Consider the following 25,368-nt stretch of genomic DNA (forward strand, 5'->3'; position numbering starts at 1 on the left):
CGATGACATATTTTCCTGTCGGCCACCGTAACTTTTGTTGGTTGCAATTCGTAACCTCACCACTGGATGCCGCTAAAAATCTCACACTGCACCTTTAAACTGTAACATTTTGTATTTTTTTTTAAAGTAAAGAATATGGGACGGTGTGTGACTCTAATTTCTGGCTGGATCTGAATTACCTGGAGGTGGCCGGAGCCGCCCAGGTGTGTTCGGCCCATTTCACCGCTCTCCTGTACTCTGAGATCTACGTGGACAAGATCAGGTCAAACATGGAGCAGAGCCGGAGGTACTGACAGTGACACTCTGACTTGCTATAATCACGACCACAGTGTTTTATACTCTAGATTCATTCGTTGTTTGAAGAGCCGTATAGTGACCAATGGCATGTGTTTGTCTCAGCTTACAGTCTCGAGCGTCGAGACGGATCACGTTTGATGAGAGCAGCCAGACTCTGTCCATCAGCAGCGTGAATGAGAAGAGTTTAGAAGACTCTGGCTTCAGTCTCCAGGTGGGGGATGATGGGTATCAGAGCCTGGGAGTGAAGTGAACTACCTTTACATGCACAACTTTTGTTTCAATCAGACTGAATTCATTCCGATTAATGAATATGAATGTAGTGTTTACGCTAAACATGTGATCACAAGCTTCAAATCGGGATATATATTTTGACATGCGCACACTGCACGAATATACAGAGTTTCCTGCTGTTTGCACATTCTATCTATTCTCCTTCATTGGTTCTTTATTGTTTTTAAACAGCAGACTGTGTTTTATAAAATCCATTTCTGGTCATAATTTGGAGACAATGAGCATATGAACTGTTCTTCATGAACTTCCCTGCGAAGGCCTCCTTCCCTTTACCTCTGTACAGATAAAACGTTGTCGGGATAATTCCGGTTCACGTGGCTACAAGATTCTGTATTATAAATTTTAAGGCCAGACAAGTAGTTTGTTAAGGGTTGGTTTTGTAGGGAAGGGCTACATGCCTGCGCACATATTATTCAAACGCGCATACCTATAGAATGAACTCTTAATACGCATGTGCACGCCACCAGCGCTCTCACGGGTTCACGTTTTTAAAGTTTGTGCAGAGAGAACTTAAGAGTTTTCTGTTAAAACGGTGTCATGTTAGCAGCCCCTTAGGTAATAACTAATGATCGTTGCGCCGGAAGTGAATCAATCAAATAACTTTATTCTAGAGCTGCTGTAAAGCCAAAACTCTGTTACTTTAATCTCCTATTATCACTGTAAAGCTGCTTTGAAACAATCTACAAGCACTATATAAATGAAGATGACTTGACTTGTACCGTGCTGTTTATATTTATCACGTCTGTGGATGGGAATCTGAAACGAGGACTGGTGCTCCACTTCACAGACGCTGAAGAAAGGAGAATTTTAGAACGAGGGGACAGTCATTTACAGTATATGTCACTTTATTCAACACGAAGAACAGCTCGTTCAGCGCGTCATACGTCATTACGCTATTTCAACGGCATTGCACACGCGCAGTCCTTTCAGTCTCCGTTTTCAATCCGATCAAGTGTTTACATGTCCTCTCAATCGGATTAGAAAAGGAATAAAACCCCCCTTTCAACCCGATCGAAGTTTCGTTTGGATCGAGCTCAATCGGATCGATTAAGGTGTTTACATGAAGGCTTTCAGTGCGATTGAGCCTTCAATCCGATTACTAACGGATTATTTGGTTGCATGTAAACGTAGCCACTGTAACTCCAATTCCACTGATTATGATGCAGTAAAACACTGGGATGTTCAGTGAGACTTTGATTGGTGTGTGTCAGGATCTTCTGATTGAAGTGTACAGGTGCATTGGAGAACCTGACAGCCTGTACGGATGTGGAAAGTTAATCAGTCCTCTGACCAGGTGAGACTTTTCAACCCAATAGATGATCTTTATAAACCCAGCTGTTTTAATAAATGTAAATATGAGTATACACTATATGCACAATGGGCCTCATTCAAGAACGAATGAGGAATACATATATAAATGAAATAAATTCAGAGTAATTTGTGCAAAACAATGGACCTTCCCAAAACTCTCCTTTGGGTTCACAAATGCTTCATTAACCTTTTTTTGTTTTGTTATGTAGATTTGATAGTTAAACGTGTGAACGGTAATGAATTCCAATTATTCATAAATAGGGCACTTTTACGCGCTCATTCAAATTAGCATAATCATCACCCATAATAACTACAGGATTGCTGTGGGATCTTCTGGACTTCCTTCTCAGGGTTGGCTCCAGTATATTGCATAAATGCAAAAGAGACTATAGGAACTAAGACCATATGCCTTACAAAAATAATTCAATTAAAGCTTGCAAATTTTTTTTACTGGTGATCAGAATAATAGTATTGTTTGCACTTTATTTTAGAGTACATGCACTTATGTGTACTTACAATGTATTTACCTTAGAAAGTACTGGTTAATTTAAGGGAACTACATGGGTTAAGGTTAGGTTTAAGTTCAGGGTTAGGGCACAGTTATGACACAGTTATTGTAATAACTATAATAAATACAAAGTATGTTCTCATGCGGAACAGGACTGTAAAATAAAGTACTACCATAGTATCTATAATAAAAAAATAATAATAAAAAGCCAGACAGTGCGGCTGTTTTCAATCATTTTCGTTCATTAAATAAATTGTATTTTTTTTTTTTACATTTAACTTATTGGATAATCAGTTCCTTTGGTTATTATACTGTATATTATTATGTTAAATGCAGTGTCAGTTTGCCTGATTTTGTTCACGTGTGGTTGGGAGCATGTAAAAAAATTGCACTAATTGAAAATACAGACACTTGCATGAATCCAAAAATATAAATATAAATCAAAACAACTTCACAAACAATTTAGACAAATTCATTCTGCTTGTTTTTCATTTCATAAATGCATATAAAAGGTCAACATGAAATTTGAACTAGCAATGAACAGTTGTTTTTGGGTAACACTTTACAATAAGGTTCATTAGTTAAAATTAGATAACTACATTAGTTAAGATTAACAAATAATGAACTGCACTTATACAGCATTTGTTAATCTTTGTTAATGTTAATTTCAACATTTACTAATACTTTATTAAAATCTTTCTCACACTGTGAACATGAACAAACAATGAACAGCTGTATTTTTATTAACTAACCTTAAAACAGATTAACAAAAACAGTAACAAATGTATTGCTCATGGTTAGTTTATGATAGTCAATGCATTAGCTAATGTTTAATAACTGAACCTTATTGTAAAGTGTTACCGTTTTTTTAATAACTAACGTCAACAAAGCTCTAACGTTAGTTAATGTTAATTAATGGTCCTTATTGTAGTGTTACCCTGTAGCTATTTTTACTTTCTTACTAATTAAGAAATCTAAATGTAAAGGTGCTGATGTTTTCTTTGTGTGTGTGTGTGTGTGGTCTCCAGAATCCGAACCTATGAACATGAGGCCATGTGGGAAAAGGCTTTGGTTTCATATGACCTTCACTCCAACCTCCCAGAGGTCACTCGACAGATCGGCATAGTCGAGGTACGGTTGATGCTTCTGCCGAATTATGAGGATAGTTGCAAATGCGATTTCAAGTTGTGGTCTGTGTGTGTGTGTGTGTGTGTGTGTGTGTCTCAGGGTCTGCAGAACTTCGGTTTGTGTGGTATTCTGCGCACGTATCTCCACGGGCTGGAGAGAGAGGGGGTGGAGTGGGGTCCTGAACTCCGAGAGCTGCGCTTTCAGGCCGCCTGGAGAAGCACGCAGTGGGACTGTGACCTACCTGAGAGGTGTGTGTTTGGATCAACACTCTTTAAAGCCGGGCGCACACAAGTGTGCTGTCGGAGGAAATCGCTGATGCACGAATGGTCGTGGCTGGTATTGTGCGAGAGGATAACGAGACGAGCACCTCCTGATAATTTTCAAACATTCAGGGAGTCAGTCGATTTTGACCAGTGTATAGGCTGTCCCCTATTCGTTCGGTTCACATGACGTCACTTTAGCTTTGCGCCACCATCTTGACGACCAACGGTCTCAGTAATGCCTGCAATATGTTGTGCAGTTGGCTGCAACAACGAACGAAAGTGGAACCCCGAACTGGTATTTTATTCTATACCAAAAGTAAAGGATAGTAGAAATGTCTCATATTGTATGAATGTCTAATATTGTATCATGTCTCATCTTTCTGTGCGCACACACCCGACCCGAAGCTTGCAGCCATATACAGCGCGCGAGTAATGAATTGAGCTCTGTTTCGTGTCTGAATGGACAAAAACACACAACATTATGTTTAAATGTCCGTTTTGGAGAGTATTCACGTAAAATATGTCGGTTATGTCTGAAACAGAGTTGTCGAGAGAGAGAGGAGGAAAACAAACAAGCATGCAAATGGAAATGATCGCGGCCGGAAAAATTATTAAGCTCATATGTTCCCCGTGCGATTAATTGATTTATTGACTATCGCGACAGGCCTAATCCAGATTAATGACAGCTAACCGTGAGCCGTGGCTAACAGCTGGCAAGCTACCAGCTGTTAGCTAGCTAACAACTCGCTACCTAGTCAGAGCAAACTACCACCAAAATCATACATTTGAATTTTTTTTAGAATACCAACATTTCCTGTGGTTAAATATAAATCCTTGGTGGCCAGGTGACGCAATTTTACGTCTTTACCCATTGATCAACAGCATATTGATACGCGTCTGTACTCTTGAAAGCCTTCAAGCAATCCCCACTATATGGGGAGGGGTTATGTACAAGATAAATATTTATCATGGAAGGCAAATTGGGGCAAGTCTGGGGCAGATAATAAAGGACAAAAGAAAACGGGGGGTAACAAATAAGGATTGGAGTCTAAAATTAAAATTTTATCCATGTATCTCTGTCTTTCTCTCTCATTCAAATGGGCAGTTTGGGCGGCCATACCGGGCGAGATCGGTCGTCAATATGGCGGCGTTCTATTTCTAGTGACGTAGGTGGCATCTATGAATTGCCAAATCATACACAACCACAGTGGGCTTGGTTCCATCCGGACCGCGGGACATAATTCCGCCATTTTACCGTTTCTACAGATTGAAGTGAGCAACGCATCAAACCAACTGTTACGAACTTTTAAAGGTCTAGGAGATATAACGCAACATTCAGATATCACACTACTGCTGGTAGATTGGGAATAGCAGAAAGAACCATGAATTGGATACGCAAAATGTTGGAAAGATGATTGTTCATTACCAAAAAGCCAAAGCCACTAGATACAGTGAATGAGCTGTACAATGTAAATGGAAACCCACAGAAGAAAGAAAAGAACATAAATACTTATAGGGAGAAAGAACTTTAATTTAGCGCCACATAAGCAACCAAATATAACAAAAATAATTCCCTTAAACTAATCCCCACAACCTCTAACCTAACAATGTATATCGCGCGATCTACTGACCTGTTCTCTTCCCAAATACACAACCTGAAAAACCATTAGACTCAGAACATTGACATAAAACCAAAAGTAACACTAAGGCACTAAATGTTAGACATAACTAACATTAAACTAACTCGTACAAAGTACGCCACGCAGGACGCCGAACAAACACACACACACTGCCGCCATGAGACGCACAGGAAGCCTTTTAAACAGCTGGGCGACAGCAGATTGGACTCCGAAGAACCGCCCTGATGATGATGGACAGCTGACACGGCCTATCACATGAACCTGAGAGCAGATAGAAAGCGTACAAGAGAGGGAGGGAAAAACAAACACAAAAACACAACAACAAACACGTATAGAACGTAACACCAACAGAGCTATAAAAATCGATAAAAATCAATGTACGCTTATCACCGGATTTACAGATGCACACCTTGCTTGTTGCATGCACACATGCAATGTCAAAATAACGTGATATTATGTTGAAATAAAATCATTAATATTAATAAATCTTTAAGAATATTTACTGAATATATGCTGAATGTTGTGCTTGTTCAATTTAATAAAATGAAAACTGTAATTGTGATAATTAAAATAATTGAATATTAAATATTGAGTGGATAAGTTTTTGCTAATTTATTAATAGTATTTTAATATTTATATATATATATATATATAAAATAATTGCGCAGCACTCCCTGTCAATGATATAGCATCCCCTCAGCACCTGCATATTTAGTGCCGCCCCTGAGCACAGACAATCCCTGGTGCCGGCGTGTGCTTATCCATCCTTATATTCTTTTTTTGGGGGGTTCTGAAGAGATCATTGCGCAAACAACTTGCACTGCCAATTTTGTTGCGGCTTCCATTTTCAAATAGACAACTCCTGTTTCGCATCCTTTTCCATTCCACTACTCGCGTGTGTTTTCGTGACAAAACACCTCCTGTTGCAGATAATGTAAGTAGTGTGAACACCACAACGACTTCAAGACTCCAGAGCAAGTCATGTAGTCTGAACAGCACAGCGATCTGCCGACGTTTAAAGTTGTGCAGTGTGAACTCGGCATTACTTAGATTCATTACTTACTTACAACTGTAGTGAAGGTTTTTTTCAGTTGTACCTTTACCCTCTCTCTTTTTTTCAGAAATGAGAAGCTGAAGCCTGGCATCAATGAGTCCTTGTTCAATTCCCTCCAAGCTTTGAGAGATCGAGAACTGTCCCTATTTGAGCAAACCCTCAACTACGCCAGGTAACCCGTTTACACTGTGTTAAGCCCTGTTCACACCAAGGACGATAACTATAACAGTAACTATAAAGTTAATATAATCCTTCTAATTCAATGACAATAAGGGATGGCCACACCACAATTATACGATAACAAGGCCTGTCGCGATTATTAAATATCTCTTATTTGGTTTAACTGTGATTATTGCACTCTTTTAGAAGGTAAGTGGCTTATGCGTACAGTGCAACATGTTCCTGGATCAACATCGTTGTGGATCCTGGAACAACATTTCAATCAACCAATCAGATTTGAGGAAGTTTACAGTTTATGTCAAATTTAGGCTTACAACCAGGGATTTGGTGCTTTTACATCAGTGTTATTCACCCATCATTCCCTCTGATTTTAGAGAAATGTTATGGGCAGGGTTAAGTTTAGAGGTAGGGTTATGGTTGGGATTAAAATTTTGGACAGGAATTTTGTGCCAGGATCAACAAAATATGTTGACCTGAGCCAAGGAACATGTCTTGCTTTGTAAAATCATGGTGAGCTTATATGAAGTAGCAATATTCTCAACTCAACTTAACATGTATTTATAAAGCACTTTCAAAACCACAAAAAAAAGGACCAAAGTGCTGTACGTAAATTATATACTTTGGAAGCTGATCATGCAGTGCTTTGTAGACGACCATTAAAACCTTGTATTTTGTACATTACAGGTAGCCGGTGAAGAGATCTCAACACCGGTGTTATATAATCTCTTTTCCTGGTATTAGTTAAAAGTCTTGCTGCATTATTTTGGACATACTGAAGGCATACAACTAATGCTTCACTAATGCTTAAATATACAACATTACAATAATCCAACGTGTGGAAATACAAGAATGCATAACAAGTCTCAAAGTCTTTGGTTAAAAGAATAGATTGCAGTTTATACAATTTCTTTAACTGAAAAAAAGTTTTCACGACTTCACATAACAGTGAACAGCTAGACAATAGTCTATAACTTTCAACTTTTCAATCCATCTGACTTTAAAATGTTTTAGCATTTAAAGTGGCAGACGCCAAAGCTGCAGCACACTCTTATAATAAACAACGATATTATGCATTGGTGTGGATGCTTATGTAGTTATTGTTATAGTTATCTTTATAGTTCTCATTCCTGGTGAGAATGGGCCTCTACACTGCTATAATGGGTGGATGCTTGTTGTCCTCACTTTATGACTTGAGTAACACTTACAAATATCAATCCTGTCCACGAGGCATCATCCATGTGAGCTGTATGTGTTTGCGTGTTCTGCCAGAGGTCACGAGGTGGAGGAGCTGTGTCGTGGGAGTCTGGAGGCCGTGTCTTCACTGTATCCTGCGCTCTGTAACCTGCAGAGGATCAGTGAGCTGCGGGGTGTCGAGGAGCTTTTCTCCAGGTCAGATTATTACACTTTCATCTTACAGTCAGAGAAGCACAAGCACTATTGCAGGCTTCTACATTATGAACATTTGACTCTAAAGTTCTTAAATTCCTCAAGAAAAAAATGTATCAAATCTTGAAAATCAAGAATTTAAGAACTTTAGAGTAAACTTTTCATAGATTCTAAATCTTATTGTAAATGTTTGTACCAATTTAAGGTCACGTTTGTGCTGGTTAGCATCCATGTAGCTTTTGTGACTTAACTATCTGGGTGCAAAGAGCATCTTTCTCACATAAAAATATGATTCTATGATGACATGGTAGTTTAATGGCTTGTAATTGTTCCTCAGCCAATCAGCACAGCCCTAATTGTCATGTGTATGTAGTCTTTAGTCACATGTGATGTTAGGTCCAAGCGATCAGCTTCCCAGCAGAACTGAGCGATATACTCTGATATACTTCTGCAGGGTTTTGCACAGGGTTATTATCATTATCATTTACAAAAACTAAAACTATAAAACGTTTTTGGCTCGGACTAAGAAGATGAGTGGCATATGTTTGGCGGTTAAGGTATAATGCAGTGTGAGTGGGGGTGTTTTTGAGTTTACTATGATAATTAGGTTTTTGCATGGTACTCTGTAATGATCAATATTCTTGAGTTACTGTGAGTATTGATTGTATCGTTTATTTTGTTTTGTGTCTTGTTCTTTCTGTTAACGCTTTAACACTTTAATTTCCCCTCAGGGATCAATAAAAGAAGTCTGAGTCTTCTTGATATGAATGGAAATGCAAACGGATAGCTTTAGTTTTTATATGGACATACACAATCTTTAAAAAAGCAACCCCAATTCCTTTTTGTGAGATCTGGAAGTGCTTTGACCCATGGTATCACACATGCATAGCTGCAGTGTTGGGTGTAATGCTTTATTAAGTAATTAATTACTGTCATTTAAATAAAAAAAGTAGAATAAGTTATTATTATATATTATACTTTTTTTTAGACTATAGATCCAAATACAAGAATTTAGTGACTATGACTGTATATTAATATATAGTATGTTTCTGTTCTTGCCAGGCCTGTGACTGACTCCAGCCTGAATGAAGTCTACAGGAAGTGGCATCAGCACTCTGATCTCCTAACCGACAGTGATTTCAGTCTGGTGGAGCCCGTCTTAGCCCTGCGCTCCTCCATACAGGAAACCCTGATCTCCTCAGAGACAGACATGAAGAATGATCTGATTTCTGCCTATTCCTCGCACCTGATGGAGCTGTGCAAACTGGCTCGTTCTGCAGGAAACACACAGGTCTGTCCATGTCTGAATGTCAGTTAGCCAGACTTTTGACTCATGTGTCATTGGTGTAGTGCATTATATTATCATATGAACTAGTCAAATTGGTAATTTGTATAGCATTTTTCACAATACACATTGTTTAAAAGCAGCTTTGCAGAAAACCATGATGTTAATGCTTATAATAATATAGTAATACCTTAAAGTCACTTTTAGCAGATCTGGGCGAAAATATAGTTGACATTTTGTGACGATACAACGAAACAGGTAGTTTGCTTTATAGTACACATAATACATGCCCTACACATGTATACTGTATGTATGCAGATTAAGTTGGACATAATTTATATACCCAAGTTTATATAAAGAGCTGGCCGATAATATAGTTAGATTTTTCAATGAAATAAAAAATCAGGTAGATTAGCTATATATGTTATATATTGCTTTACATTGGTGTACCGTATGTATGTGGATAAAGTTGGATATATGTCCAGCTTTATATATAGAGCTGAGCAATAAACAATTTACATTTTGATACGATATAAACAATCAGGCAGCAAAGATTTAATATAGTACATATTGCTTTATGTGAGAATACTGTATGTATGCAGGTAAAGTAGGATGTATTTCATATATATATATGGTTTAATTTATCACTGGGTGATAGAGCAGCACAATTAATCGTTAAAAGATCGTGATCTCGATTCAAACACCCACGCGAAACTTTTTTCCTATATGACATCGATTCAGCTGTGTTTATTAAACCTTCGGCAAGTACGATCACACTGATTCAGATCTGCGTTTGTGCTGCCGCTGAGCCAGAGAGAGCAGTTGTCATGTATAAGTATTAAACAGCTTCACAAACAGTCTTTTTAACCACAAAGTATCATCATTTTTGTGTTGCAATAATTCAAACAATCACAGAAGTACTGGGATAAAAGGTTAGTGTTCAGATACTGCATAAACACCGATGTCTATGGAAGCTTGTTTCCGCCACAGAATAATAAATAAAAAAGTTAATTGCGACTCTTTTATCTCAGAATTACGTGATATAAAGTAGCAATTGCGTGTTATAAAGTCAGAAATGTGAGATATAAACTCGCAATTGCGCGAAATGAACTCGCAATTCAGATTTTTTCTTAGAATTGCATGTTTATATCTCGCAATTCTGACTTCATAATACGCAATTGGGAGATATAAAGTCAGAATTGCGTGATATAAAGTCGCATTTGCGTGTTATAAAGTCAGAATTGTGAGATATGAACTTGCAATTCTGTGGTAAAAAGTGTGATGTGTATGTGTGATCTTTTTTTCCTTAGAATTGGACTTTGTAACTCGCAATTGCAAGTTTATGTCTCACAATTCTTAGAAAAGATGTCAAGTCAAGTCACCTTCATTTATATAGCACTTTTAACAATATGGACTGTTTCAAAGCAACTTTACAGTGATAATGCTTTTAAAGCTTTTGACACTGTAGACCATGATATACTTTTGAGTAATCTCTCATTTATCGGGCTGGGTCCTGATGCCTGCAGATGGTTCTTTAACTACCTGACAGATAGATCTCAAGCCGTCTTTGTTGATGGGGTTAGGTCAGAGCCATTAGCATTACTAAAAGGGGTGCCTCAAGGTTCAGTAATTGGTCCATTGTTGTTTTCGTTGTATATAAACAATATTGGTGATGGTATTAGAAAATGTCAAATTCATTTTTATGCAGATGATACTGTGTTGTATGCTACTGCCCCTTCAGCAGAGCAAGCTTTAACGATGTTGGAGTCTGATTTTAAGATTTTACAGAGATCTCTTTTAAAACTTAAATTGGTTTTAAATGCTAAGAAAACAAATTTTATGTTTTTTTCTAAGACAAGACTTTCCTTAAGAAATACTTTTGTACTTACTAGCCTGGATGGTACTCCAATTGAACAGGTCTCCGAATATAAATATCTAGGTGTATGGTTAGATGAAAGGCTTTCGTTTAAAAAGCATATTGCTGAACTTAGTAAAAAGCTAAACATCTAAATGGGGTTCCTTTATAGAAACAGGGCTTGTTTGTCATCTCTTCATAGAAGACAAATTATTCAGGCCACTTTTATGTCTGTTTTAGATTATGGTGATATAATTTATATGCACGCTTCTACCGCTACATTAAAACCTCTGGATGCTATATATCACTGTGCATTGTGCAATTAGGTTTATCACTGGTGATAACTATAAAACTCATCACTGTATTTTATACCAACATGTGGGATGGACCTCTCTTGCTGTGAGACGTTAGAAACATGCTTTCCTTTTTATTTACAAAGCTCTTCTTTTACAATTACCTCCTTACATATCTTCTTTGCTTTTTATTAGACATACACATATTTTAACAAGATCCCAAAGGTGGATTACATTTAAAGACCCCATCAATCTTAACAGAACTGGCTAGGTCTGCATTTAGTTATTTTGCCCCATATATATGGAATAAATTGCAGATCAAACTTCAGATAAACAATCTTATGTCCCTGGCCCGTTTTAAAAATGTATTGGAGGATTTATATGATGTCTTATGTGTTTGTGATTGTTTTTGTTGATTTGGATGTCTTCTTTGTGTATGTATTCTTAATGTATGACATTGTATATGTTTACATGTTTCACAGGGCTCAGCTGAAAAAGAGATCTCGGTCTCAGTCTGGTTCCCCTGTTAAAATAAAGTTTAAGAAGAAGAAGAAGATAATAGGAAATTAAAGTAACAGAGTTTTGGCTTTACAGCAGCTCTAGAATAAAGTTATTGTCCAGCTAAAGTTAGTTTTGATTCACTTCCGTCGCAACGATCATTAGTTATTAACTTATTATGTCAGAATTGCGAAATATAAACTTACAATTATGAGAAAAAAGTCAGAATTGAGTAACATGAGTGTGCTGTATGTATCCGGGTAAACTTGGGTATACCTTAAGTTGTATAAAGCAATCATCATTTTGAACAATAAGACTTTTGCTTCGTATATTAATACCTACCAAACCTTTTGTGAAATATTTTGCCTGAAGAGTGTGTTTGTGCTCTGTCATGAAATAAAACGCCCCTTTTATGGTATTTTCTTATATAATGAAAAGGCATATGTTATGCATATGTTGTTGTAGCTGGCCGAGCGAGCCGTTTTCCACATGAAGCAGCACAGGCTGGTCAGTGGTGGTGGCGGCAGCAGCTCATGGGCCTGCCAGCTGGAGGAGGCGCAGGTGTTCTGGGTGAAGAAGGAGCACGGGCTGGCTCTGGGGCTGCTCAAACAGATGATCCAAAAACTAGAGGATCTGGTGAGTTGAAATGTGGTTAAGGTGTCTTCCTTAACCACAAGTGCCAAGTACTAGTGCCAAGTACTCGCATATCTGCTGAATAACACAGAACGTCTCTGTGTGAACAGGTGTGTGAGAACCCTGCTGTGGTGCCGGTGTATTCTGAGTGTTTGAGACTGTGTGGAAGCTGGCTCGCTGAATCCTGTCTGGAGAGCCCTGCTATCATACTGGAGAAATATCTGGAGAGGGTAAAGCACTCATATATTCTGCAAGGCATGATGGGAAATAAAAGGAATTCTACATACATATAAGTAGTCTAAGTGTGCACTTTTTCTTTTCTAGTGTCATTGCATATGATATTCATATAGAATAAACTTTATAACACAAATCTGTACAATGGTAAATATCAAAGTAGGGCTGCTTGTTTAATCAAAATAAAACCAAAAACCCGATATTATAATAATAATATTATTAATGTTTATTTTATATAGCACCTTTCTGCCAATTCAAGGACGCTTTACAATACAACAATGGAAAAATATAACTATAAAGTCGGAGAGAACAAGTGAAAAGTACATAATACGGCAACACACACACACACAATCATTTAAGGAAGAGCTGGGTTTTTAGTTCTCTTGAAGTCAGGGATATTGATATGTCCCGGAGCGATTGTACAATTCTACAATTTGGGAGACGCAACACTGAACGCCTACCTCTAAATATTGACAGCGTAAAGCAGGGTGTAACAAGAGACCCCTTACTGGAGGACATAAGCGAGCGAAGTGGGGAGTAGGGGTGACAGAAGTCATAAATATATTTCAGAGTGGCAGTGGTGAGCTTTGAAAATGATGAGGAGGAATTTATATTAGATTTGATAGGAAAGAGACAGCCAGAGTAGATTGCGGAGGATGGGGGGGATATGAGAACACTTTTTGGAAAAGGTGAGATCCATTGAAGCAGAATTATGAATGTTCTGGAGCCTATTGATTCAATTATTGGGAAGAGCGTCGAGCAAAAGAGAGCATTGCAATGACGTGATTCAAGACGTGAGGTAACGAATGCATGAACAAAGCCTTCAGCATCAGTGGAGCTAAGCATAGGACACAGCCTGGCAATGTTGTGGAGATGAAGAAAGGACAAATTGGTGAGAGAAGAAATGTGTGAAGTGAAGGAGTGTGGAATCGAAGGTAACTCCTAGGTTGCGAACCGTAAGAACAGGTTGGGTCAATACACCATCAATATCTAATGCGGAACACCATAGTGAGTTGAGAGTGATTATCAAATCCCAAAGGCTGCAATTTAATGAAATAAATGTAAGTACGGCAATTTGTTTTTACACGATAATTTTTATTATTATATTATATTTCTTAAATACTTTTTTACAGTGAAATATTACAGTAGTAATCTTTTTAGATTTTTTTCAGTAATTAATTAAAACCAAAAATTGTAACCAAATTGTGCAGCCCTACAAACAAGTACAGCAAACCTGGAATTTTTTTAAATCACATTTTATAAGAAAATTCTGAATTCGATTTTTTACCCTAATCATGCAGCACTATATCGAAGTGCCACGGTACCATATCCTTTGTGCTAGTATTAATGATGTGTTATTGTTGGATAGGCTGTGGAGGTCATTGAGGACCACTGTGGAGATTCAGACGCTAAACTTCAGAGCCAGAAGACCCAGGCTTTCTTTTCGCTTGCCCGTTTTTCTGACGCACAGTACCAGAGCATCGAAAACTACATGAAGTCATCTGAGTTTGAGAACAAGCATGCTCTCCTGGAGAAGGCCAAGGAGGAAGTTGACCTGATGCGGGAGAGGAAGGTCGTCAACAACAGGTCAACATGAAGCTATCTTTTTTAGAAATCTTTTGCTCACCAGTTACACATATACAAAGTCTTAAACATGTCTGTTTTTCATGTGCAGGTACACAGTGAAAGTTCAGAGAGAACTAGAGCTGGACGTCAAGGCGTTGGCTAACCTACAGGCCGACCGCAACCGCTTCCTTCTCAAGGCCGTGGAGAACTACATTCAGTGCCTGGAGCTGGGAGAAGAACATGACACCTGGGTCTTTAGACTGGCCTCCCTCTGGCTGGAGAATGCAGATGTCAAAACCGTGAATGACATGATGAAGGTATGACAACATCTCCCAGAAGTACAAAGCACTGCAAGATGGAGAAAGCAGAGATGAAAGTCTCTAAATAGGGTCTAGAACCGGGCTATTCAATTGGCGGCCCCAGGGATTTTGAACCGGCCCTTTAGGCGTAATTTGTCACAAACGTGTCCCTGCCTGATATTCAACCACTGATAAACATAATCGGTTTTGATGAGAAAAAAAACAAAACCAGAAAAACCTATTCGAGTGCGGATTTCGAACCCAGAACCTCTTTAAATAGTCTATGTATTTATTCACGTGAAAATTCTCACCACTAACAACATATATTAGACCTCATTAAACGACAAATTAAATCCAATGTACTATTTAAATCAATTGCTGGACATTGTAATATTATTGTACATACATCTGATTTATGATTTAGCATTGTGTTAGCAAAGTCCCACCCACTTTTTAAAACAAAGCAGCCCCTTATTTTGCCTCAGTTTCATGAACTGCCCCCAATTTTAAATTAATTGAATAGCCCTGTTCTAGAATCTACAGATTCTGTGTTGTGTTTTTATTAGAGTGCTGTAAAGAAAATCCCATCATATAAGTTCCTGCCCCTGATGTACCAGTTGGCTGCTCGAATGGGCACTAAAGTGTCCAGTGCCATGACCTCACAGGACGTGGGCTTCCATCATGTTCTAAACGAGGTAACATTTTACTTTATTTTTTTCCAGAATTTGAACCTCATAAGTGAAATCTACCATAGACGCACAACTGAAATATGTTCTGTCATCAGCTGATCTGTCAGTCATCCACTGACCACCCCCACCACACTCTCTTCATCATTTTGGCACTGGTCAACGCCAACAAGGATGACAGTTTCTCTCGCAGCCGTACATCCAAGAGCAGTGCCCGCCAACCTTCACCTCTGGACTTGGTATAAAACACAGAAGACATAATCATAAGTCTTTTACATTGTGGCTGCATTAGCTAAACATTTGTTATGAGAAGATATTTCTGCTCTGCTCTAGGAGTTTAAATGTCTAAATCAGTGGTTCTCGACTGGTTTGGCCATGGGACACACATTCTCCCATTGTCATTAAGCCATGACCCAAATGTTCAGGAATATGAATCAAGTATTTATTTCTCAATAATAGTTGACACACACAGAAGTACCGTCCCATTTTATTTAACATACACATAAACTGTAAGAATATCACTAACACTGATGAATAACAGTAAATAGCAGTCCCAAACTATTTTTTCATAATAAAATAAGTTGTGGAAATAGTTGGAAACTAAGTTACCATGCTAAATACACAATACTAATATGAACTGTTAATAAAACATGGAAACATTCTATGTAGAAATCAAAAAGTTTTACAGTAGCGTTATGTCCTGACTAACATTTTTGTTACTAAATGCCTCAATTAAATGTGTTGGTCTGTAGGAACGGGCCGAGGTCGCTCGAAAAATCATTGATGTGGTTCGTAAAAAGAGACCCAAGATGGTCAAAGACATTGAGGCGCTTTGCAATGCCTACATCACTTTGGCATACATGGACGCCAGTCGCCATAAAACTGAAAAGAGTGAGTAAAAGTCAACCATCTGATGAGATTCACTTCCTGTCTATTCCCATTATCATGCAAGTCATTTTGCACTTAAAGGTTCAACTTTTTAAGCAATAATTGTACAAATTCAGTGTTTACTTGATAAGTAATAGATATATTGAATGTTGAGTTGATTTTTAGTTGATTTTAGAAAAAAAATGTAATTGCTGTTAACATTTTTGCTCAAATGGTTGTTTTCTTTAACCCTCTGGGGTCGACAAACGCACCGGCGCATTTTGGTGGATTTGTTTTATTTTTACAAAAGTACAAACATGTTCCTAACATATTATTTTAGCCCTGTTTGTGCTTAATACAGTGTAATCAGACTTTAGCCATTAATATATTTATAATCAACTGAAAAAAAGCACAAATGTTAGGACATATCAACACTTCTCCAGGGCCTAAACACCCCAGAGGGTTAATATATGAGAAGTGTTAGTTTATCAATATCACAGCCCTTATCAAACTAACCTCTTCTGATCATAGTGATCATAACTTATTAGTTCACCAAAATTAAAACCTTTATGTTATTCTAAACCCGTTAATTTGTTGATATTAATGAGTCAATATTGTTACCCACCTTTGTAATTATAATTAAACATTGTAATTATAATTTGTATCTATTTATTTAGTTTATTTTAGTGTTTATTGCAACAACAACAACAACAACAAAAATGACACGCATCATGGTTTAGACTTTAGACATGTCTCAAATTTTAATATGTTTGCAAAAACTGCATATCTTAAATGAAGTATAAACCAAATAGTATATAATGTCCTGAAGTGGACTAATACCTTTTTTTAGGATTAGGCACTTGCTTTTACTGACCAATTGTTACACTTTTTTTTAAAAACACAAGTGTTTGAAGATCCATTTTTCACTCACAAAATTACTGTACATCAAGTCATTTTGGATAAAAGCACCAGCTAATTTACTAATTAGTAGTTATTTAATTAGCAATATTATTGAATGGTTCCTATCAGAGTTTTACACTAATGGGGTGCAATACACTACAGGATTGTGCTTTGGCATGATGGTAAAGTAGGTAAGAAACGAACATGGTCTTTTCGTGCATTGTGACACGAACAAGATCACATGTAGGGTTGGATTGATTTGGTCCATTAGGAATCTATTGGATGGTTGTGGTTTGCTATTGGTGGATCTCCTGTGAGTGACAGGTTGCTCCGCCCCCACACCAGTAAACACATCATCAGAGAAGAGAAGAGCTGCAAGGGGAAGTTATTTTGATTATAGATTACGAGGAACATGAATAAAAAAAATATGTGCATGGATAAATAATTTACAAATATATATATATATATATATAATCAAAATAACTTCCCCTTGCAGCTCTTCTCTTCTCTGTTAGAATTTTAGAGTCAAAATGGTCAGCGTTATAAATGTTATATTCTGACTACAGACTGTTTATTGTTAAATATGATGTCTTTTCTGTGTAGAAGCTATAGCTATTCCACAGGAACAACCCATCATGCAAATCAAAGACCTCAATGATGTCGTCATTCCCACCATGGACATCAAGGTGACACATGATCACTGAAAGATCTTCTTTTTGGTCAGAGAAGCCTGTGCTCTGTGATGTGCTTACTTGAGTTTGTTGTTGTGCATGTGGGCATTTCTTTCAGGTGGACCCATCAGGCAAATATGAAGACCTTGTGACTGTCAGGTCATTCAAACCTCACTTTCACCTTGCTGGAGGCGTGAACCTACCCAAAATAATCGACTGTGTGGGTTCAGACGGCAAGAGCAGGAGACAGCTAGTCAAGGTCTGGTTATCCAAGAACACCATCACCTCTTCACAGTTTTTCTTGTTTCTTAAACAGTCAAAAAGCTGATTTCTTATTTCACTAAGGCCGTGTGTCCTATAAAAGCGTTTTTTTCACGCAGCTGGCGTATTTTTCCAATTGTTTTCAATGGGGGGGGCTGGATTTTTTAAACGCCATGAGCGTAACGAGGCGCTGAGCATTTTTTTCACGCTGAACGCCCGGCGTTTTTTACTGGTCGCCGAGAGTTGAAGAATGTTCAATTTTGGGTAAAACGCAGCGCTCATCACTGTCACTTTTTACCCAACCGTCCAATCACAGTGGAGGAGGGGCGGGACAAATGTCACACCGACCAAACGCCACATTCTGCTTGTTCAACGTCAACAGACGACAACAACAAGCATAATAACGGATCAAAATCATTTAAAACAAGAGCCAGAGAAAATACGTTACATTGTATCGACAGTTTATTATAGAATCAACACAGAAATAAAATATGTGTGAAATGAGATACTAGCAACACTTTTGCAGATATTCCGTATCATAACAAGCAAAGCGTCTCAACTGAAAAAAATGCTACGCTGCCAAAACGCTCTCAAGCGCCCACAGCTAGGTGTTTTCAGCAGAGCGCCTAGCGTTTTCAGCTGGCTAAAAACACTTTGGTGGACACAAGGCCTTAGTTGTTTTTTCGTTTTTTTTATAAAGTATTTGGACACTGAACCACTGGAGACCTCTATGTTTGTGTTAGATACAGAGTGGGGCCAAAATGGCTTGGACATGTCTTAATCTTCTTACTTGTTTAAAACTTGTGTAGGTTTGCCGATCGGCCTTGTTAATAATTGAGCCTGACGTGAGGTAATGTGTTCTGGCACAGGGTCAGGATGATCTGAGGCAGGACGCAGTGATGCAGCAGGTCTTTCACATGTGCTCCACTCTTCTCCAGCGTAACGCAGAAACTCGCAAGAGGAAACTCAACATCCGCCGTTACAAAGTAAAGACACCCTTCACACACTATCCTGATAGCACATCTGGTTTTATGAACCAAAACATTTATTAACAGTATTCAGCAGATGTTTCATGATGTCTATGATTTAAGCTTTATGTGCATGCACTTAAAAGCTTAACACCATGGTCGGTCTGAATACTCGATTCTGATTGCCTGAAAAGGTGTGCATTTAAAATCTTTTAAAATCCCCCTGTAGTCAATAATTGTATCCATTAAAACTCATCTTTGATAACCAAAATTACATATTTAATTTTTTCTTTATTTCTAGGAAATAAAATTCTTCATGCCTTAAAATGGCTTGAATGTAACTCGACACCCTTGCCTCATTTAGTATACGCGGTTCTATGAATATGCAAATGAGTCCCGCCTCCACTCACTCACTCAGCTCAGAGATCCACTCGTTGACGATCACACGTTGATCTGATTGGTTACAAGGTAGTTTGTGACGTCAGAAACACCAGCGATTTCAAAACGTGTTTTAGAGACTGTCTTTGGTTCACTGCAGTTTTAAGGAGAAAATTCTCAGCAATGGTGTTGACTTATGAATTTACACATGATTTGTCTTAAAGCATATTAAAACATTTAACACTTAAAGGATTAGTTCACTTTAAAAAAAACTTTAGCTGATAATTTACTCACCCCCATGTCATCCAAGATGTCCATGTCTTTCTTTCTTCAGTCGAAAAGAAATTAAGGTTTTTGATGAAAACATTCCAGGATTTTTCTCCATATAATGGACTTCAATGTGTCCCAAACGGTTCAAGGTCCAAATGACAGTTTCAGTGCAGCTTCAAAGGGCTTTAAACGATACCAGACGATGAATAAGGGTCTTATCTAGCGAAACGATCGGTCATTTCAAAAATAAATAAAAAAGTTTAAGTTTTATAAGCACAAATGCTCGCCTTGCTCTGTTCTGTGATGAGCGTTCGTGACGTCACGTAATACGCAATTACGTTGAAAAGGTCACGATTGACGTAAGCGGAAGTACTGAGTCAGTGTTTACAAATATGAGGAAGGAGGACCATATACACATAAATTAAAATGTCTTTGTGTCAGTTTACCGTTTAAAATGCCCATTTCGTGTGCGTATCCTGGGTGTTTTAATATTAAAAAGGCTAAAAGTATATATTTATAAACACTGACTCGGTACTTCCGCTTACGTCAATCGTGACCTTTTCAACGTAATTGCGTATTACGTGCCGTCACGAACGCACATCACAGAGCAAGGCGAGCATTGGTGCTTATAAAACTTAAACGTTTTTATTTATTTTTGGAATGACCGAAGGTTTCGCTAGATAAGACCCTTATTCATCGTCTGGTATCGTTTAAAGCCCTTTGAAGCTGCAATGAAACTGTCATTTGGACCTTGGACCGTATCAAGTATGAAATAAAGTAATTTTGCCACACTGCTTCATCTCTGTCTTTTTTTAAAATTTGATTTATTTGACAATAAAAGTTAAAACAAGTACAATAATGCCCAAAAGACCAATTCATACACATAATTTTTTTTTTTTTAAAAACTGTCGAAAAAGCCATAGGCTTATTTCCATTGTGGTCCTCTGTATTCAAAAATGGACAAGCAGTTCATAATGGGAATGAAATCAAAACAACACACATCAACATATCGCATAATAACTTCTAGAAACATAGCTAAAAAAGCCATTTCTTAACTTCTCTTCTAAAAGGACCTTCTTCTTGAATTTAATGTCTGATTTAAAGTGGGCAGAATGCTAGATCTAATGAGCCACAACATAACATCATTATATACATTTAGTCAAATATTTTATACATTCATACATTTTATACATTTAGTCAAATATTATTCTGCAAACATCAATCATAGCTTTAATTTGTTAATTCTGGCAAATAACCATAATATAAGCAGGTTAATCCACGGCTAGCTGTGCATTAAACAATTTGAATACACAATTTAATGCACGATATGACAATGTGTGTGCGCTTACTGGGTCAAGTAAAATAGCTTTTAGAGCTGTACTGAATATGTGCATATGACTTTATCAACACTGAGCCATGTGTTTGTACCAGGTGGTGCCATTCTCCCAGCGCAGTGGTGTTTTGGAGTGGTGTTCTGGTACTGTGCCCATCGGAGAGTTCCTGGTGGACCCACAGGAGGGGGCACACAAACGCTTCCGCCCACAAGACTGGCCCAACATGGTCTGTCGCAAGAAAATGATGGTACTGGATTGTATTGCCTTATTTAATTTGTCATCCAGCTGAATCATTCTTACAGGCATTTTAATATGAACTGTTGGTTTGTAATATTAGGGATTGTCTTTAAAAAAACTATTATTTATGAAATATTTGACTCGTGTTCTCGCTGTGATGATGTAGGAGGCTCAAAGGCTGGAATTCGATGGCAAACTTCAGGCTTTCACGGAAGTGTGCGGGAAATTTCGGCCAGTATTCCGATACTTTTGCATGGAGCGCTTCCTAGATCCTGCCGTGTGGCTGGAGAGACAGCTAGCGTACACTCGCAGTGTGGCCACCTCTTCTATCGGTACTCATACACACAACATCATTACTCAAAAGTTTTCCATTTGACCATAAACTGATTATAGCTGGCATGCAGGGTCGGAAAATAACGGGGGCTTGGGGCAAAATACACCCGAAATGAACAAAAATGGTCTCCAAATTCAAGATAAGGGGGCAGAAAATGCCTCTGTACAATTTCTAAATAAATCTAATACAGCTGTTATGAAATGAATGAAAAGTGATGTTTGCGACATGACATTTAGATGCAGCATTGAGCATTAAAACCAATCACAGTCGTTTCTGTTGAGTTTATGAATGCAGAGGCCAGTCCGAGGCGTTTATATGAGTCGCCACTGAAAACACTGGGGTTTTGTTCATTGATCACACTCACGGACTACATGCGGCTGATTATCACAAACAAAGAGCAGATACAATATAAGTAAAGGATTCATTGTAGTCATGGACCGCTTCAGTGATGGGAAATGCTATTAGCTCACATTCTTTATATCATTTATTCCTAGATTTGTTTACATGCTACTAAAATAATTACTGTGAAGTCTTGGTTTTCTAATGTGTAAAAAGTGTGTAGCCAGAATATGACATGCAATTTGTCCAAACACATTTTTTTATGCATTTTATTAAATGACATCACTACTACTACAATAATAATCACCTCCTTTGAGCAACATTGAACAGTCTGTCAGGGTTTGTACAAGATGTTTAAAGTACTTGAATTTGACTTTTTGAAATTGAAGTCCTGGAAAACCCTTAAAAACAGCCATATTTATGAAGAGGTACTCGAAAAGTGCTTGACTTATTCAAATACAATATATATGAAATGTCATTTTTTTGAAAAAAAAACACACATACAATCTTTTCATGCAAAATTAACACTGCGTAAACCCCCATCAGACCTTTTCTCGATACAAAATACGCCAACATTATAATGTAGAATATTATTTATTGAACAATAATAGCCATTATAAACTTTGTAATAGTATATATATATATATTATTAAATACGTTATAAGTTGTATTTTAGAGACCTTATATATCTGTAATTAGAGTTTAAAAACACTAAAGATATTGTTTGATAAGTGCGATCTCTGATTGTAGTCTTTCACAACCAAAAAAGTAGTGCTTAAAGTCCTGGAATTTCATTTTACAGTATCTGTACAAACCCTGGTGTGTGTAAATAAACATAAATGCTATGTCTGTTCTACCTCAGCTGTAAAGATGGCTTTTGTTAATGTTGATAACATTTTATTGATAATGGTCTGTAGTATTCTGACTGATTGAAGTACCTGGTTAAATGCATGCAGGCTTATTTGACGTAAAAGGCAACATGGATGCATTTAATTAGATAATTAAATGAGGTAAAAATAAAAATCCCCTTGGAAATCAATACCGTTCCAATATTAATGGACACGTCGATTTCTGACCCTGGTGATGTGTCATTTCTGCGGGACAGAACAGAGATGCATCTGGCCTCAGATTTTCCGAACCCCTTTAAAATCCAATATTATTTCCTCAACTTCATAGCACTACTTTCACATCAGTCACATGATTGTCTGTGTCTTGTGTCTGACAGTGGGTTACATCGTTGGCTTGGGCGATCGGCACATTCAGAACATTCTCATTGATGAACAGACTGCAGAACTGGTCCACATTGACCTCGGTATGTGTACACCGAGAACTAACGCTTCAGAAGCTCTTAGCTCTCTTCGTGTTTTACATGTTCACCTTCACCGTCTCTCCACACAGGTGTTGCGTTTGAGCAGGGTAAAATCTTGCCCACCCCTGAGACGGTTCCCTTCAGACTGTCCCGGGACATTGTGGATGGGATGGGCATCACAGGGGTGGAGGGCGTCTTCCGGAGGTCAGTCTTAAGGAGGTGTTTTCACATTTGAAAAAAGCGCTAAACCTGTTTTGAAACCTACTCTGAAACCTGTAACAGGCCTGAAATTATTCAACTGTGAAAACACCAAAATGGGACTCTTGATGTTTTGTGACAATCTAACAAAAATGTATTTTGATTTCTGTGAAAGGAACTGAACAATTATTATCTTTTTTTAGATGTTGTGAGAAAACAATGGAAGTTATGAAGAGTTCTCAGGAAGCCCTGTTGACCATTGTGGAGGTAAACGGATTCATTTATCCTGACAGGTGTCATTTGTGGGTAACTGAATGTTTGATTTTGTGTGTGTGTTATGTGTGCAGGTGTTGCTGTACGACCCTCTGTTTGACTGGACCATGAACCCCCTGAAGGCCTTCTACCTGCAGCAGCACGACGAGCAGGCGGAGCTCAACGCCACGCTCAACCCCACGCCGGCAGACGAGATCGACGCGCATCGCAAGGCCAGGTAACGCTCATTTCTGTGAGGGTGTACACACTCAAGAGTCCTGTGTCCTGTTCCATTCGGTTGAGCTATGAGTCAGCTGTGGTCGCATTTTGCAACCTTTTTCAAACGAAACGATGGCGCTTCGCAGTGTGCAGCGAGCGATGTTAGACCAGTGCAGCTCAAACTCAGAACAGGTTTACTCTCAATCATTTGCTACACAGAGCTGGGAAAGCATTTGAATTTGCCGCAGTGTTATTAACGTCGCTGCAAGATCTAGTAAGAAGCTTTCAAATTCGGCGCAGAATTCTCTGTTATAAAGCATCAGCACTGACGTAGAAACCAGGAGAATCATTGTGCCATGAATAGGGATGAGTCTCAATCTTCAAATAGTTGAACTGCGTTCGAAATTCAATCATAAAATTGCTTTTTACGAATATCGTTTTATTTTCGCGCAATTCCAATGTGTCATAATTGACGGCGCGCCAACTGTCACAGATCGCGCAGCATGCGCGATAGGATACCAGTGTTTTATATATTGTAAACAAACAACAGAAGAAGTGCACCGTGACCGTTAACTCTGCGCCCAACAGAGGTGGGTAGTAACCTTTTACTGTAACCGTCTACAAAGTGGGCTACATTTACTTCCTTACGTTGGGGCGACGTTCCTCTTGTTACTTTATTTTAATGCAATACATGCTGTTAAATGTATAGTTTATTCCAAGCGCGCTGCATTTTTTTTATGGACATGAGCGATGCTCAATTCACAAATGAATCACTGTTTTGAGTCGATTCTGTTCAAAGACTTCATCAAACAGATCTGTCTAAATCGGTTAGCAAATCAGTTTGAATGGTCTGTTCAGTTTCCTGCACGCAATGAAGTCGTAACAAGAAGATTTAAGAACGTCAAGAGCGTTGGATGAAGTGGCCGTGGGCCTATAGTTTAGTCTAGTGAAAGCAAATCTGCAAATGCATCATATTTTTGCCAGCGATGAAGATCTAGTTGAACATCTTCGTATGATGTCTGTGAATGGATGATTCCACAGGACGATACATTCGAGTTCATTTCATTCAGGTAATACATTTTACAACCAAACAGATTATTACGCGATGATAGCACTGCTACAAGTATGATGACATTATCCGTTTTTTGAACATGTTAATTTATAGGCTACATTAAATAAGCTACCATTGTCCACAGTTTATGAAATGAACACCCGCCATCCCGCGGTAATGTGTGTGTATTGCGCAGTGGCATCACACGAATAGTTTTGATTGAAACTAATTTGTTTAAAAAGTAGGCTATTGCAGTAACAAGGCAGGTTCGCATACAATCATTATGACATATGACATTATTTTTTTATGTAACGAGCATCTGGTTTGGCGATGCAAAAACGGACTGTCGTGCTTATTGTTTTTTTCTTCTATT

At 38.1% G+C, this 25,368-nt stretch overlaps 1 protein-coding gene across 1 annotated transcript in view; it reads left to right on the forward strand.

Moving 5' to 3' along the window:
• atm (ATM serine/threonine kinase) overlaps window positions 1–25,368 on the forward strand; it is an 82,715-nt gene that overhangs the window by 54,316 nt on the left and 3,031 nt on the right. The window contains exons 38-61 of the mRNA XM_077207614.1: window positions 128–286; window positions 400–508; window positions 1,800–1,882; window positions 3,436–3,538; window positions 3,635–3,783; window positions 6,560–6,664; window positions 7,942–8,061; window positions 9,121–9,349; window positions 12,455–12,625; window positions 12,733–12,852; window positions 14,226–14,443; window positions 14,532–14,739; window positions 15,288–15,416; window positions 15,506–15,646; window positions 16,160–16,298; window positions 17,778–17,860; window positions 17,964–18,104; window positions 18,976–19,092; window positions 21,154–21,303; window positions 21,460–21,625; window positions 23,192–23,278; window positions 23,365–23,479; window positions 23,677–23,740; window positions 23,821–23,963. Coding sequence (XP_077063729.1) covers window positions 128–286; window positions 400–508; window positions 1,800–1,882; window positions 3,436–3,538; window positions 3,635–3,783; window positions 6,560–6,664; window positions 7,942–8,061; window positions 9,121–9,349; window positions 12,455–12,625; window positions 12,733–12,852; window positions 14,226–14,443; window positions 14,532–14,739; window positions 15,288–15,416; window positions 15,506–15,646; window positions 16,160–16,298; window positions 17,778–17,860; window positions 17,964–18,104; window positions 18,976–19,092; window positions 21,154–21,303; window positions 21,460–21,625; window positions 23,192–23,278; window positions 23,365–23,479; window positions 23,677–23,740; window positions 23,821–23,963 — 3,249 coding nt within the window. The remainder of the gene's footprint in view (window positions 1–127; window positions 287–399; window positions 509–1,799; window positions 1,883–3,435; window positions 3,539–3,634; window positions 3,784–6,559; window positions 6,665–7,941; window positions 8,062–9,120; window positions 9,350–12,454; window positions 12,626–12,732; window positions 12,853–14,225; window positions 14,444–14,531; window positions 14,740–15,287; window positions 15,417–15,505; window positions 15,647–16,159; window positions 16,299–17,777; window positions 17,861–17,963; window positions 18,105–18,975; window positions 19,093–21,153; window positions 21,304–21,459; window positions 21,626–23,191; window positions 23,279–23,364; window positions 23,480–23,676; window positions 23,741–23,820; window positions 23,964–25,368) is intronic.

The sequence above is a fragment of the Siphateles boraxobius genome, unplaced genomic scaffold (assembly GCF_051911475.1).
Source record: "Siphateles boraxobius isolate OS27281-9 unplaced genomic scaffold, OSU_SipBor_1 6, whole genome shotgun sequence".
Lineage (NCBI taxonomy): Eukaryota > Metazoa > Chordata > Actinopteri > Cypriniformes > Leuciscidae > Siphateles > Siphateles boraxobius.